Here is a 13,388-nt window from a genome sequence, read left to right as displayed (position 1 = left end):
TATTCGACTTGTATCTTATAGATATACAGATGAACGCGTTGTATCAACTCTAGAAAATATACGACAAAACACCATTTTCAGCGGATGCGAAAAGATTAGAGGGGAAGAGGGTCATTCTATCGTTGAGTGGGTGAAGTATTCGATGAATGGTAGAGTCCTCTTTCTGTGTTGACGGCGATGATGGGCGAAATGGAACAAGAAGAAGAAGTAGATCAGAGTAAAGAAGTCAAAATCGAAATCGAAATCGAGATGCTCAAATATGTTATGCGAGATGTATATCGTATCGTATCATGTCAATTAGGTTCTGCGCGGTTCTGCGCGGTTGTTGCACAACAAGTTGACTTGATGCATCATTTCGGCGGTGACCACGGTCATGATTATAGTCGTAGTTGTAGTCATCTTATGATTCAAACAGGCGATCTATTATACTTGGATCTATCGGTATATCGTGTTGTGCCAAATACTCATCCGACCAGAATTTAGATTGATGCCTTGAACCTGAATCGCATCTGTGTGCATATACAGATTTGTGCAGATCAGCTTCTGTTTTCCTTTTCTGTTCTTTTCTTTCTTTCTTTCTTTCCGATCTTTAACGTGTGGACCAGGTGAGGTGGGTGAAATGCGAAATGAAAAAGGGCGTCAGACGTACAGTATAGTGGCTATCCGACTTCCTTTACTTAGAGTCTTTGCTAATCTCACACAAGCGACTAGGTTACAAGCACTTGAAGAACCTAGATAGAGGCCGTCGTGCGAGACTAGATAACGGGACATTGCTACTGCTTCTTCGTCGGATATACTGCGGTCCTTCCTAATTTCAGCGAATGATCCTTCTAGTATACCTAGGGGGACGGACTCACCGGTAAGCATCGTCAATGATGTCTACGCCAAGTGCGAAGTTCTGAGTTATCTGCGAGGTTGATATTCGTTTTCATGTTCAAGTCAGCGAGGTCCTTGTGCCTTTGCATCGTTGAGTGTGCTCATATCCCTGACTTACTCGATTGATACCTAAGGTGTTCGGTTGGACTGTTAGCAACTATTTTTGTGTGGTCAAATCACGAGGGACTCACCAATTCCTTCTACGACAGTGTCCACTTGATGCCGCCTTTTGGTACCCTCGCTTTCCTTCAGATCGAACATGACATTGTACTTGACCTTGTTGTACAGTCCGGAACCTGCATTGATCGGATATCCTGCATCAGCGCTTTTACTCGCGAGTGGGTGGTGACCAGTGCTGATATATGTTTGTTGGCAGACGATATAAGATGACATGACGTGACATACCTTCTGGATCGGATAGAACAATCTTGAGATCCGGTAAAGCCTTCTTGAGAAACATTCCAGTCCCAGCGACGGTCCCTCCCGTTCCGGCCCCACTGACGAAAGCATCGAGATTCCCACTTGTTTGGCGAAGAATTTCGGGTCCGGTGCCTTTATAATGCGCGTAAAAGTTGGATTCGTTCTCGAATTGGTCGGCGAAGAATCCTCGTGGTTTACTTTCTAATGCTGGTTGAAGGATTTCGGGTAGCGTGATGATATTGCTCGGTATTATCGATTGCGATTGTGTTTGGGTCCCAGTTGAGTCTTTAGCTTGATGACCCACTTCGGAAGGCTCGGCTTGAGTGGACACGACTATTTCTGGATCGGATTTTGGGGGATCGACAAGTGGGGTATTGCCGAACTCGAGCGCTCGTTTGCGTGCTAGATTCTGAAATTCGTGACGCCATCCAGATCAGTCGATGCGCATCAGTAAATCTCCTTGTGATCGTCATTGGCACCGAAGAACGCACGACAAACTACAAGGTTGAACACCGTAATCAGCTTGCAACTTCATGATTCCATCCGAGGATTGGAGCGCACCTGTTTTTCGTCCACTATACTAGCTGGTCGAACCCGTTCAACCTTGGCTCCGAGCTTTTCCAATACTTGGACTTTCTCAATAGCCACGTCGTCCGGCATTATTATACAGCATTCATAGCCTCTAGATAGCGCAGAAAGGTTCAGCGCCGATCCCGACGCCAGCATCTTTGCTATGCTGAAGATGAAGATACTGACTTCGCTTTACCGACTGTTGCAAGTGATATACCTGTACTTCCTACTGTTCCTTCAAATAACACGGATCCGGTGTGAGGGTGTAGTAAGCCTTGTGCCTCCGCATCTTCGATTACTGTTTGAGCCCAGTACATCAGATCAGTTGCCTCGAACTTGCGTCTGTCGTTGATGACTCACTCTTCAGAGCCACCCTGTCTTTGACGGATCCTCCGGGGTTCAGATACTGCTCGTAGATCATTCAGTATTTGACGCTGCTGTCGATTGCTTGTTAAGTGATGCTGACCTCTGCTTTGCCCTACAAGCTCGGGAATCTCATCAGTCATGTCCATCCAGTCGCAGTTTGCTCCTGGCTCACCAATATCTCTACGCCTAGAGCATCACTCAGAGAATTTATCCTAATTAGCGGCGTATTTCCTATACTCAAAGCGATCCACTTTTAGCTTTCTGCCCTCCTCGCATTGTGATGACAACGAGGAATGGCAGGAGTTACCAATAAGACCTATGACACCATCTACGATCTCGTCACTGCGTATTTCGATTGGTCTAGGCGGTATCCTAGCTATAGCTTTGCGTCTCCTCCAATTCTGAAAGAGTATGGCGGACGATGCTGAGGACAGCGAAAGTGTCACTCCGATGATGACGCCCCATACTATATCTCGAGTGAACCTGTTCGGGAGACGCAGGCGATCCCAGAATCCGAGCGGGAGACGGGGTAGGTAGTCGGTGAAGCCCATCTTGAAGGGGTCGCTATGGATCAAACTTGTTATACGTTGGTGAAATGTCGTTCATGATACATCTGGGATGCCGTATTTTGTCGAAGTGGAGGTGAATCGTTGTTGTTGACAAGACGTGTCAGTCCTCTTGCACTGCGTTGTAAATGTCACTCTGCTCGTTCGTCTTGCATTTGTCTGACATATCTCATATCTTTGGAAGAGTAACAGCCTGACGTACTCCCTGATATCTGGCAGATAACAGTACACGACAGCAGCGAATCGTAGCATGCCAAGTATTCCGATCATCTCAACGCCCGGAGCCGGTCCCTCGTCTGTCCCTTCCTCCCCTCGACCCGAATCACCGAATCTCGATGCTACTAGACCTCGTCGGAGAGGCTCACTTGGACGACTAAGTAAGCTGGTAGCTCCGGGAAGATCCAGAAGTACATCGAATGCGTCGCAGATTAGCGTGAATCAGGAGGATAGTGGAGAATCTAGTGGGAGCACAACCCCTGAGTTCAGACGCAGAGCTGGCAAAGGTGCGTATCGCGCAAAGTATGCTCTGTAATGTGTCGGAGGCGATGGTGCAATACCTGAAAGCTAAACACCTCCTGTCTCTTGGCTAGTGGCCACCACCTCCTTACTGGCCAGTGATGCGAGGTATAAGAAATTCGCCCAGTCTTTGGATAAGAGCTTGCAAACCTTCGAAAGCGTAAATGAGTGGGCGGACTTCATCTCCTTTCTGTCCAGGCTACTGAAGGTGTGTATATTCACTCGCTCCATGCTCACACAGCTCAATGGGACTGACATACTATCTACACTCTCAACGCATGACAGACTCTACAAGCACCCTCACCGTCATATCCTGAGATTCCGAGAAAACTTGTTGTTTCGAAACGTCTCGCTCAATGCCTGAATCCCGCTTTACCTGCAGGAGTGCACCAAAGAGCTCTTGATGTATATGCATACATATTCAACATCATAGGTGTGAGTCATGGATCTCTATCTGGCGCTGTGTTCAGGATGCTGATGCGAAGTCAATTATAGATTGAAGGGCTAAAGCGGGATTTGTTGATATGGTCTTCCGGGCTGTTTCCATTCTTCCAATTCGCTACTACCTCAGTACGCCCTGTCCTGATCAATATCTACGAGACATACTATCTGCCTCTTGGAGCCGACTTGAGGCCGGCTGCCAAGGCATTTGTCCTGGCTTTATTGCCTGGTATGGAAGAAGAGACGGGCGATTTCTTTGACAAGGTAAAGAAGTACCTTCACATTATCTGAAACATTTATAGCTCATCATTATGTTTGGCCGTAACAGATATTACACCTCCTCGACAAGTTATCGGAAGCCATCACTCCTTCTTTCTTCCTGAAGAACGTCTTCCTCAACCTCATCTCATCCCCGCAATCCCGTCTCTCGGCCCTCAATTACCTGTCTCGCAGACTGCTAAAACCCCCCGAAGAGGATCCTCAAGACGTCGGCTTAATCATTCGAGGAGTATCAGCTGTATTGACGGACGAGAATGTGCTTGTCAGAAGGCATGGCTTAGACTTGCTTTTGAGAATTTTGAAGATCGATGAACCTCTTTTCGAGTACGTCTAATCCTTGGAGGGTAAATTTATCCTGCGCTAATTTCTTTGGCAGAAATGCGGATCACAAAGACCAAGAAATTTTGATTCGTTCCGCCAGCAGTGTTGTTCTGCAACGGGAATTATCCTTGAGCAGGAGGGTCTACACATGGTTGCTTGGTCCGAGCGAGATATCTGCGGAGCAAGTAGCCTATTTCAAGGAGAACAGTTTGGACCTGCTTGCGGGAGTCCTGCAGGTGAATTCTTGTCTGCCTGTCCCGCTCGAGCTGACGCAGGCTGACCGATATTGTAAGGATGACATGGCTCTCCTTGACGGCTCCGTGGACGGCCCGGACGCCCTGAGACCGTTCAAGATCTTCTTATCGTTACTGGATAAGTGGGAAGTCGGCGGATCTCTTTCCGAGCGCTTGGCCATTCCAGCTCTGCGGACTATCAAGAATGCAACAACGGAAGGACAAGACTTGCTCAACGAAGAGGTAAGTTGAGTTTGGCTCGACCCCATCCACCGTCCCTGCCTGCCCCCCATCATTTCCCCTTCCCAGGTCGCACACATGCCTATTGCACTCCCTCCTCTGTCACTGAGGCTGCTCACTGTTTGGGTTGTCCCTATTGACCTTTTCAACCAGGTAATCGGAACAGCCTTGGCTGTCTATGAAGCGATAGAGCCAATAGTCGTCTGGAGGTTACTTCACATGGCTGTACAAGCTGAGCTGGGTGCCAAAGAATCAGATGTAAGTCGGGTACAAACGTGCCAAGAGCTGACTGGTAGGCTATTGATCTGGTTCAATGGCTTCTTGCGTCCGTACCTCAACACGATGAAGAGGTCACTTCTGTACATATCCCTGTCATGCTCGAATCAGTCTTTGGGGTGATCAGTGTGAGTGCTTTGCCGCGAATAGTCGAATATCATGTGAAGTTGACGATTATCTACAGTCAAACACTCTTACGGCAGACGCACTCCTCGAAGCACTTCGCTTGTCAGTGCCTTTGCTAGACAGCGTCTCGAGCACCACGTTAGCGAAGGCTTCGAAAGCTTGCCAAAAGGCCGAGGTAGAAGAGCAATCTGCAGCCGACAGCTTGTACAGGGACAACGGGAATCTGCAGCAAGCCTATGATCGAATACATCAGGACACGATACCACGTGTGACTTCGACAGCCTTTGAGATCTGCGAAGTGGCCTTGTCGAACCATGCCGAAGAACCGGAAACTTTATTGAGCGCTATCAAGATACTTACAATCTTGATAGATCAAGAGGTACCCACTTTAGCAAGTATCAACGGAGCTGGGTGGCTCTCGTGTATGGTGCAAGCGCTCTCAAAGGTATGTCTTCTCCTTTGTTTCAGAGTGCTGACCATGTCAGGTATCGTCTTTTGCAGTGGTCGAGGCCGTAGTGACTGCAGCCCTCAAAGCGTCTCGATGCTCAGCCTTCAGCCCTGCGATCCTCCTCACCTCGGACCAAACTATTTCAACCATTCTTGACGCTCTTTTCCGCTATCTTCGTTCCGATGCGTCGCCGTATCACGTACGTGCAGTCGAACTTCTCTGGGAATTTAATCAGTTAGCCGAAGTGCATACTCTCGAGAACGTCATCGCTCGCAGGTTGGGTAGCAAGCCGTTTGACGGCCCCGCATTCGACGCGTTCGGCGTATTATGGAGATTGACCGGTGGGCTAGATATCTCAGAACGCTTAGCTCTGGTCAACAAATGCTGACAATTAGATAGATGACTCCATGTTACCTGGAGAGATTTTCAACATCCCGGTCAGCATGGTGCTCGATGCTCTTCAATCGACGGATCCAGACGTACAACGGCAAGCAGAGACCTGGATGCGACTAAATCTCCGATCATATTTCCGAGTCCTCGATCCAATACTCAGTCGCCTTCTGGACCCCTCCATCAAATATCACCAGAACACCTACCTTCATCCAATCGATCTCAACTTCGTTCGACATTTGGTGGACAGTGTCTCCTTGCTGTTAAAGTTTGGCGGACAAGGTTTGAGTAAAGCATGTCACTCGACCGAAATACGACAATCTGTGCATCCGACATTGGTCACAAGGGCGACCGATGCTTTCCCAAATGACACATCATACTTGGAAATACTGGTGTCCACAATGATCAGGTAAGCCGTGAAGAGCCTTACATCGTCCAATGCTCACACATATCGTTGCAGGTTCATCGACACGGATGGATCGTCATCCATGCGCAAGGTTGCGTCGCTGTTTATACGAGTCCAAAGCTCTGCCATACAGCTGTTGCAGACCATCGTATCGCGCGGAGATACCTCAGAGCCTCAGATTGGATATGTGCGGAAATCTATCGTCAACCAGCTGTCGGTTGCGGTACAAAATCGACATCTGACTTTGCAAAGCAAATTACTACATCTCCTGCATTCAACTATCACCGCCGCAACGGCAAACAAAGCTCTTCATCACCGCCGATCCCCCTCTCTGAACGAGAAGAATCATCATGTTCGACCAGATGCGGATTTTGAAATCAGCTTGGTCAAACTCATCGTTGAGGCTGTTTCCTCCACTGGGAATATGCCTGTTCTGCAGCATTGGGTTGATTTCGTGTTGATGACTCTACCTCAGTTCTCGACTTCGAGCGGTCTTCTGCAAGCTTTATCGGAGTGCTTTTCCCAGCAGTTGCGATATCTGTCCATTCACCTGGACAGTGTGTATATCAGATCGGCTGCCTCGGTCAACGACGAGAAGCTCTTAGTCACAGAGGCAGAGGTTGTGATGATACTGAATACCTTGGAGCGGATCGTCATACTACTTGCTGGTGGCCCTAATGCCAAACATGAGGACCTTGGAAAACAAGGTGAGGGGGAAAAGGGATTACTGGGCTTGATGTCAGGCGTTTTCACCGTCGAAGCGCCAGCATACGAGATCGTGAGTCTGATACTGCATGAACCATGGGAATGCGGCTGAGTATCTGTTTCTCAGCCAAAAACAGAATACCCAAGATACCTTGACGACGCAGTTCACGCTCTCCTGGTTTCATGGACAATCACGAAGACAACTGTCAATTCCTCTTCAATATCATCAAAAGCACTGGCGTATGGGACTATTCGATCCAGAGTCAGCAAGGTCTTGGAAAAGATCTTCAAGGTACAACCTTTCGGACTGATCACAAGCTGTATACATGTCTGGGCCACAAACTCGAAGGAGATCACAGTAGGTGCCGCCTCTTCCCCCATATGGCCAGGACTTCCACTCATAAGTCTTTGTGTGTCTCGAAGGATTCTGCCATCTTTGAGTGCGTTGACACCCTGACACCGAGTGCGCAAAGATTGGTCGAAATCGTCTGCGATGCTGCTTCGGGGAAATCCGGCAGGATGTCCTCCGAATTCAGGTAATTGAGATCTCATGCACATCAACTTGCTGCGAACTGACTAATCCTTCTGGACCTCTTAGATCCGATCCAGCGTATCTAGCTTTCTTGGAAGCTTACATATCACGCTTAGAAGCTCCGATAGCTGTGCAGGTATGGTCCACATTGTTCAGCTTCGCAAAAGACCTCACCGGTTCCGTTGGCTCAAGCGCCGCAAGAGTTCAGCTATATTTGGTTCTACGGTATGTAAAGCTTTGTCGATTCCGGATAACGAGGGATCAACTGGAATGTAGCTGATCCTGGATATCGATCTGTAGATGCTTGACTGCTTTGGCTTTGACGGTTTCTAAGACTAGTGCTCTCGAAGACAGGCGGCTCAGACGAGATGTGCAAGATACCTATTCGAAAGTGTTGGACTTAGTGGTTACGAATGCCTCCAAGATTGCCGAAATCGGCTTGTGGTCTCGATTGTCGCCTGGTACACCGAGCCAAGATGATATTGAAAAAATAGCCGTGGAGAAGGGACTGGATCAGGTAAGATCTGCCAGTCTCTCATGTGATGTTGTAATGCCATTTCTGATAAGTCATGTCGAAACGTAGATATACGACTTCCTATCGTCACGCGTGCTCCCTAATATCAGATCTCTCCTTATCGATGCCGATCGAGTCAATGCTACGTGTAGTGGTATGATGGTCAGCGTGATCACTCCTGCATTGAGGAGACAACAGTGAGTCAATCGTATTACCCAGTTGCGCGCAGACAATCAGCTCAGATGTCGCTTTTTTCGCAGCGTTGAGGCAAGCATACTTCGACTACTGCTTGAAATTACCAAAATTCCCTCAGCGATCAAGACGTGGCGCGTCCAGATCAGCGACGTCTTCAATGACTCCCGGTTCTTCAGATCGACCACGGAGGATGATGTCGGATATTGGAAGTCTCTGATCTGTGGTCTGATGGATTCTGATAAAGAGCGATTCGGCGACTTGCTTGGTCAGTTGGGCGCACATGATCTTTTGGTGAGGGCATTCGTGGCTGATATTGTTGCTCTGCGATACAGCCAAGATCACGGCGGCATCTTCAGCGAATATATTCTCCAATCGAGAACAGGAGATGTCCGTCAAGTCGCTCAATCTCAGACGACTGAGCTTTGTCCTGCTTGCTGCCGAGACCAACCATCACTTGGTACAGCTTCCTGCTATTCAAGAGAAATTGGTGGAAATGCTTCGAAGCCATCAGGTCTCTCCTCGGGTACATAGCGAGGTTAGTCAATCGCAGCAACGCGTCCAATGCAATTATACTAATCATGCAACTTTCTCAGGTCTACCTCTGCCTTAGGGTATTGATGTGTCGCATATCGCCTCAACACCTGACCAATTTTTGGCCTGTCATTCTTTCTGAACTAGTAAGTCATGGTCGCAACTATAGTACCGAGTGCTGGAAGGGTATAATTGACGGAATGCAGTTACGGATATTCGAGGTCACCATGGACGATCCACCGGCCGATGGCTCAGAAGATCTACAGCTTGTCCTGGCTGCTTGCAAGTTTCTGGATATTTTGCTTGTCATTCAATCTGAAGATTTCCAAGTGTGAGCGACGCCCCTTCATAGGTCCCTTCCCGTCACGAGACACGCTCTCCCCTTTCTTACTGCCTTCCTCGCACCTTTCCACAATCACCCTCCACGCTCACCCTCATGACCGTGTCGCTTATATGCTTTTCCATCGCTTCAACAGACATCAATGGATGTTCGTTACGGACACATCTGATGCGGTCTACCCATCCGAGAACCACAGTCCGGAAGCCATCATGGATTGCCTATCGATACTCTTTTCAGAGGGTTCTAGAGTGACCAATGGCGGCAAGGTGAGCGAGCGTGACCACGGGATATTCCGTCAACGGTCGGTGAGGGCCATGACAAAGCTGATGTGTGATAACTTCTCGCAGCATGAGAGAGCTCTTGTCCTAGCAGAGCAACCTGAGAACGCCCCTCGCAGACCGAGATTATCGGGTATAAGGACGCTTGATAGCATCTATCAATTGCAGCCTTTCTTCTCGAGGGCAAGTATAGACACCTTCGAAGGTGTCTTTGGAGGTATGGGAGTGGACTGGGATGCGGTCGAAGATGGACTGAATAGAGAGATCTTTGACGCGTGATTGACGGTCTTTTTCCTCCTTCATCTTCTTACTGTTGTTGTATGCATGTATGCACAATGTCACGAAATGGAAATCTTCCACTTATGCAGCTAGGAGGTGTGGGTTGATCGGGGATATCCGACATCATGACGATCACGCTAAATTGCAACATGACGACATGAGTTGTTTTGATACCTATTTAATGCATACTCTTGAATCCCCTCTCTTCGGACAATCAGTCTCTCTTGCGACGATCTCCTAGAGCGTCAGATCCGTGTCCAGTCGAATCGAAGCCAGAAGTCCTCTCACGATATGTCAACATCTATAAAGGTCGCCATTCTGGACGACTACAACGATCTTTTCCCTAAATATGCGTCGGACCTGCCTTCGAATTTGGATATAACGGTCTATCGTGACACCATATTACCTCTACCAGATCCTCAGCCTCTGATCGACCGACTGAAAGATTATGAGGTCCTGGTCACGATGCGAGAGCGGACACCATTACCTGCCAATATTATCGAGAGCCTCCCCAAGTTGACCTTGATCTTGACTACCGGCTTGCGGAATAGAGGGATAGATATTGCAGCTGCTAGAAAGAGGGGAATATCGGTAGCTGGGACTCCGGGCCCTCCGACTCCGTGAGTGCGGACTATCCCGAGGTCTGATACAGATTTTGGATTTGGCAACGCTGCGTGCGGTAATCTAGTGCCAGTCGGGCTTTGCTTCGTGCTGACTATTGGTGGTCTATGTCTTCTGAAGTGCTGGTACTCCCTATAATTTCAATGCTACCACCCAACATACCATTGCTTTACTCCTCTCGCTAGTCTCCAACATTCCGCGGGATCATAGTATCCTATTTTCCAATCCGACGTCCGAGTGGATCCACCATGTGCCCTTGAACACATTCCTAGGCGGGCTCACACTCGGTGTACTGGGCCTGGGAAAGCTCGGGGTAGGCACAGCGCGGATCGCCTCTCTAGTATTCGGGATGAAAATCATTGCTTGGTCTCCAAACCTGACCCAGGCGCGCGCCGATAAGGCAGCGACCGATGCCGGTCTCCCATCTGGCACCTTCAAGGCGGTCTCGAAAGACGAGTTATTCAGGAGTAGCGATGTGATAAGCGTACATCTTGTCCTCGGGGAGGGTACGAGGGGTATCATCGGTAGGAGTGATCTGGAAAAAATGAAGCATACCAGCTTCTTGATTACCACCTCTCGAGGACCGTTAATTGACGAAGATGATTTACTGGACCTCCTAGAGAAGGGAAGAATTAAGGGCGCGGCGTTGGACGTGTTTGATGTGGAGCCGCTACCTGCAAATTCAAGATGGAGAACGACGAAATGGGGCGAAGACGGGAGGAGTCAGGTGGTGATGACTCCGCATACGGGCTATAGTTATGAAGATTCGCTTGAGGCGATGTGGCAAGGCACAAGAGAGAATTTGATAAGAATAGCGGAAGGTAAAGAGCTTAAATGGGTTATCGATCCGTGACGAGCATTAACCTATGGCTATACTCTTTGTACTATTCGCAGTGAGCAGTATGAATAACCCAGGATGTTCTGTACAAACTCATGGATTAACTTTGCTACCTTCCGTTTTTGACGACTCATGTGCTGGGAGGACGTGATCTGTCGTGGAGAAATCCTTTTTGAGTCAGATGCGGTTGCATATCCGTTTGTGAATCTATAGTTGGTGTGCATTATACGTACTTCACTTGACCGTATTGTACGCCGAGCTCATGCCACGTTGCGGTGCGAGCGGCTAAAGCAACTTCAAGCACGACGAAATGAGCCGTTCAGACAACGGTCCCGATGTTGGAGGTAGCGAGAAATATCGATCAGACCCACCCAAGTATGCCATGAGACATGGCGAATGAAATGACGTAGTGTATTTATTGCAAGTACTCCAAACAGCGTTGAGGAATCTCAGCCGCAAGAGGCATGTCCCTTTGTCCCATACGTTGACACGACTAGCCATTTGCGAGCGCCATGCCTCAACTCCACCCGCAGGGTGTTCCATCGGAACGGGCGGTATCAAAATCAGAACCGCAAGTCTCGTTCAAAGTTTAAAGCGATCCTCTCGGTCCGACATGAACGACAGGTGACCCAGGCCCGAAGACAACGTCCGATTCCAGACTTCGGATGAGGGATCGATTGATCGCTGCGTTAACTGGGACTACTACCTTAAGACGTCATCATGATCAGATGTTGAGCGGGCAGAGAGAGTTATTAGTGAGAGCAGCGATCAGTAACGGATCGAGTTACTACCTTCAAGCTTGTCTTGTTAAAATCCTGAATGTCAGGATGTTCAAGCCCATGTGCGCAGCTGGCACAGCGATTGGTACTGAGCGAGCATCTATTCCCGTCCCCAAGGTCAGTCCGTTTACTCTTGACTGATTCTAGACCAGCAGCCTTTATCCGTGTCTCACATCTGGACTACCGCCGGTATGTAAGGATAGGTGATGGCGTCAGTGGAGCTTGAGCTGTACATAACATTCAAACACCGTTGGTATCCATGTATAGATGTTGTGAAGAGATGTCGGCATAAGACAGAAGAGTGCAAACGATTATATCAGCGGCTTTTTCTAGATTTGTCAAACTGTTATGCTCGATTGATGTCTCGTAAACCCAAGAATGGAACCAAATACCATCCATGCTTGTACGGTTGTATGCTGAAGGCAAATATCGCGGGACCCGATGTTGACATAATGCCAATCGACATAATAGCGCAGGGTGAGTACCGAAACGGTATTATACTTTTCTCACGTGGAGACCTTGTGAGTGAAACGATGAAGGCGTATCAGGAGAAGCGGCTCAGTCTTTGCGGAACGTCTAAACTCTGACGGTGTGAATATTACGCAATTGAGCTGCAGTACCTAAGATCAGGACATGCTTAAAGTGACTCTTACAGCCGAAATTTCCTACTTGCACCTCGGTGGTGCCGCGGTCGCCGTCGATCCAACGACTTAGCTGTTTTCTTGGAAGCAGAAACCGAGGCTTGGTCAAGCCGTAAATATGACCGAATGCCCTTCTACGTGAGACACTACATGACTGCAATGCGCAAACATGTGCATTGGATTATGGCATCGCCGAAGAGAAGTCACTGCGGCCGTATAGAGCTATACGAGTGATCGGAGATTTGTTTTTCTGGTAGATGGGATCAGCTGCAGGCGGCCGTGCAACAAATCAAATCAAAACAATCAAGACGCTTCCGGCGGCCCTGTTTATCTGAACATCGGTACAACTGCCGCTGCTGCACTGCTGTTATACGATGATGCTGATGCTTATGACGAAAGTGTGGATGTAAGAAGCATAATTGTTGGGGATCCGGTGTATGACCGTTGCGCGATTTGGTAAAGAGGCTGTTTGGCTTGGAGTCTGACTTTTGAAGAGCGATAACAGAATCCTCTAGACTCAGAGCCAAATAGTGGGATTAAGGATAACTGTTGGAATTTGATACCGAAGTCCAGAGCTAGTGGATGTCATAACCACTTTTGCGATGTCATCGTACTATCGCACGGCACGATGTGGTACGGGCACGATGACCGACCATTCATT

The 13,388-nt window shown here is 48.5% G+C and overlaps 3 protein-coding genes across 3 annotated transcripts; 2 read left to right on the top strand and 1 right to left on the bottom strand.

Moving 5' to 3' along the window:
• Positions 1-400: 400 nt before the first annotated feature.
• Positions 401-2,783, bottom strand: I303_102744 (uncharacterized protein; the record flags this gene model as incomplete). The annotated part of the gene is made up of 11 exons (XM_018406093.1): positions 401-509; positions 650-796; positions 858-907; positions 1,057-1,172; positions 1,282-1,705; positions 1,858-1,978; positions 2,053-2,164; positions 2,227-2,272; positions 2,333-2,344; positions 2,405-2,463; positions 2,540-2,783. 11 exons carry the CDS (start codon positions 2,781-2,783, stop codon positions 401-403), a joined length of 1,440 nt encoding a protein of 479 aa, XP_018264587.1.
• Positions 2,784-3,048: 265 nt separating this feature from the next.
• I303_102743 (uncharacterized protein) lies at positions 3,049-9,848 on the top strand (the record flags this gene model as incomplete). Its single annotated transcript, XM_065968617.1, has 24 exons — positions 3,049-3,301; positions 3,389-3,522; positions 3,600-3,749; positions 3,810-4,019; positions 4,084-4,358; positions 4,411-4,591; positions 4,649-4,831; positions 4,982-5,120; positions 5,177-5,232; positions 5,289-5,675; positions 5,914-6,019; positions 6,078-6,477; positions 6,529-7,252; positions 7,307-7,537; positions 7,603-7,715; positions 7,778-7,936; positions 8,012-8,228; positions 8,295-8,422; positions 8,486-8,685; positions 8,753-8,955; positions 9,014-9,097; positions 9,158-9,282; positions 9,428-9,557; positions 9,639-9,848. The coding sequence occupies 24 exons, from the start codon at positions 3,049-3,051 to the stop codon at positions 9,846-9,848; spliced, it is 4,998 nt and encodes a 1,665-aa protein (XP_065824689.1).
• Positions 9,849-10,139: 291 nt separating this feature from the next.
• On the top strand, positions 10,140-11,322 carry I303_102742 (uncharacterized protein; the record flags this gene model as incomplete). Its single annotated transcript, XM_018406091.1, has 2 exons — positions 10,140-10,468; positions 10,590-11,322. 2 exons carry the CDS (start codon positions 10,140-10,142, stop codon positions 11,320-11,322), a joined length of 1,062 nt encoding a protein of 353 aa, XP_018264585.1.
• Positions 11,323-13,388: the final 2,066 nt, after the last annotated feature.

Source organism: Kwoniella dejecticola, chromosome 3, assembly GCF_000512565.2.
Source record: "Kwoniella dejecticola CBS 10117 chromosome 3, complete sequence".
NCBI lineage: Eukaryota > Fungi > Basidiomycota > Tremellomycetes > Tremellales > Cryptococcaceae > Kwoniella > Kwoniella dejecticola.
The sequence above is the reverse complement of the archived record's forward strand: the minus strand, read 5'-3'. Positions and strand labels throughout refer to the sequence as shown.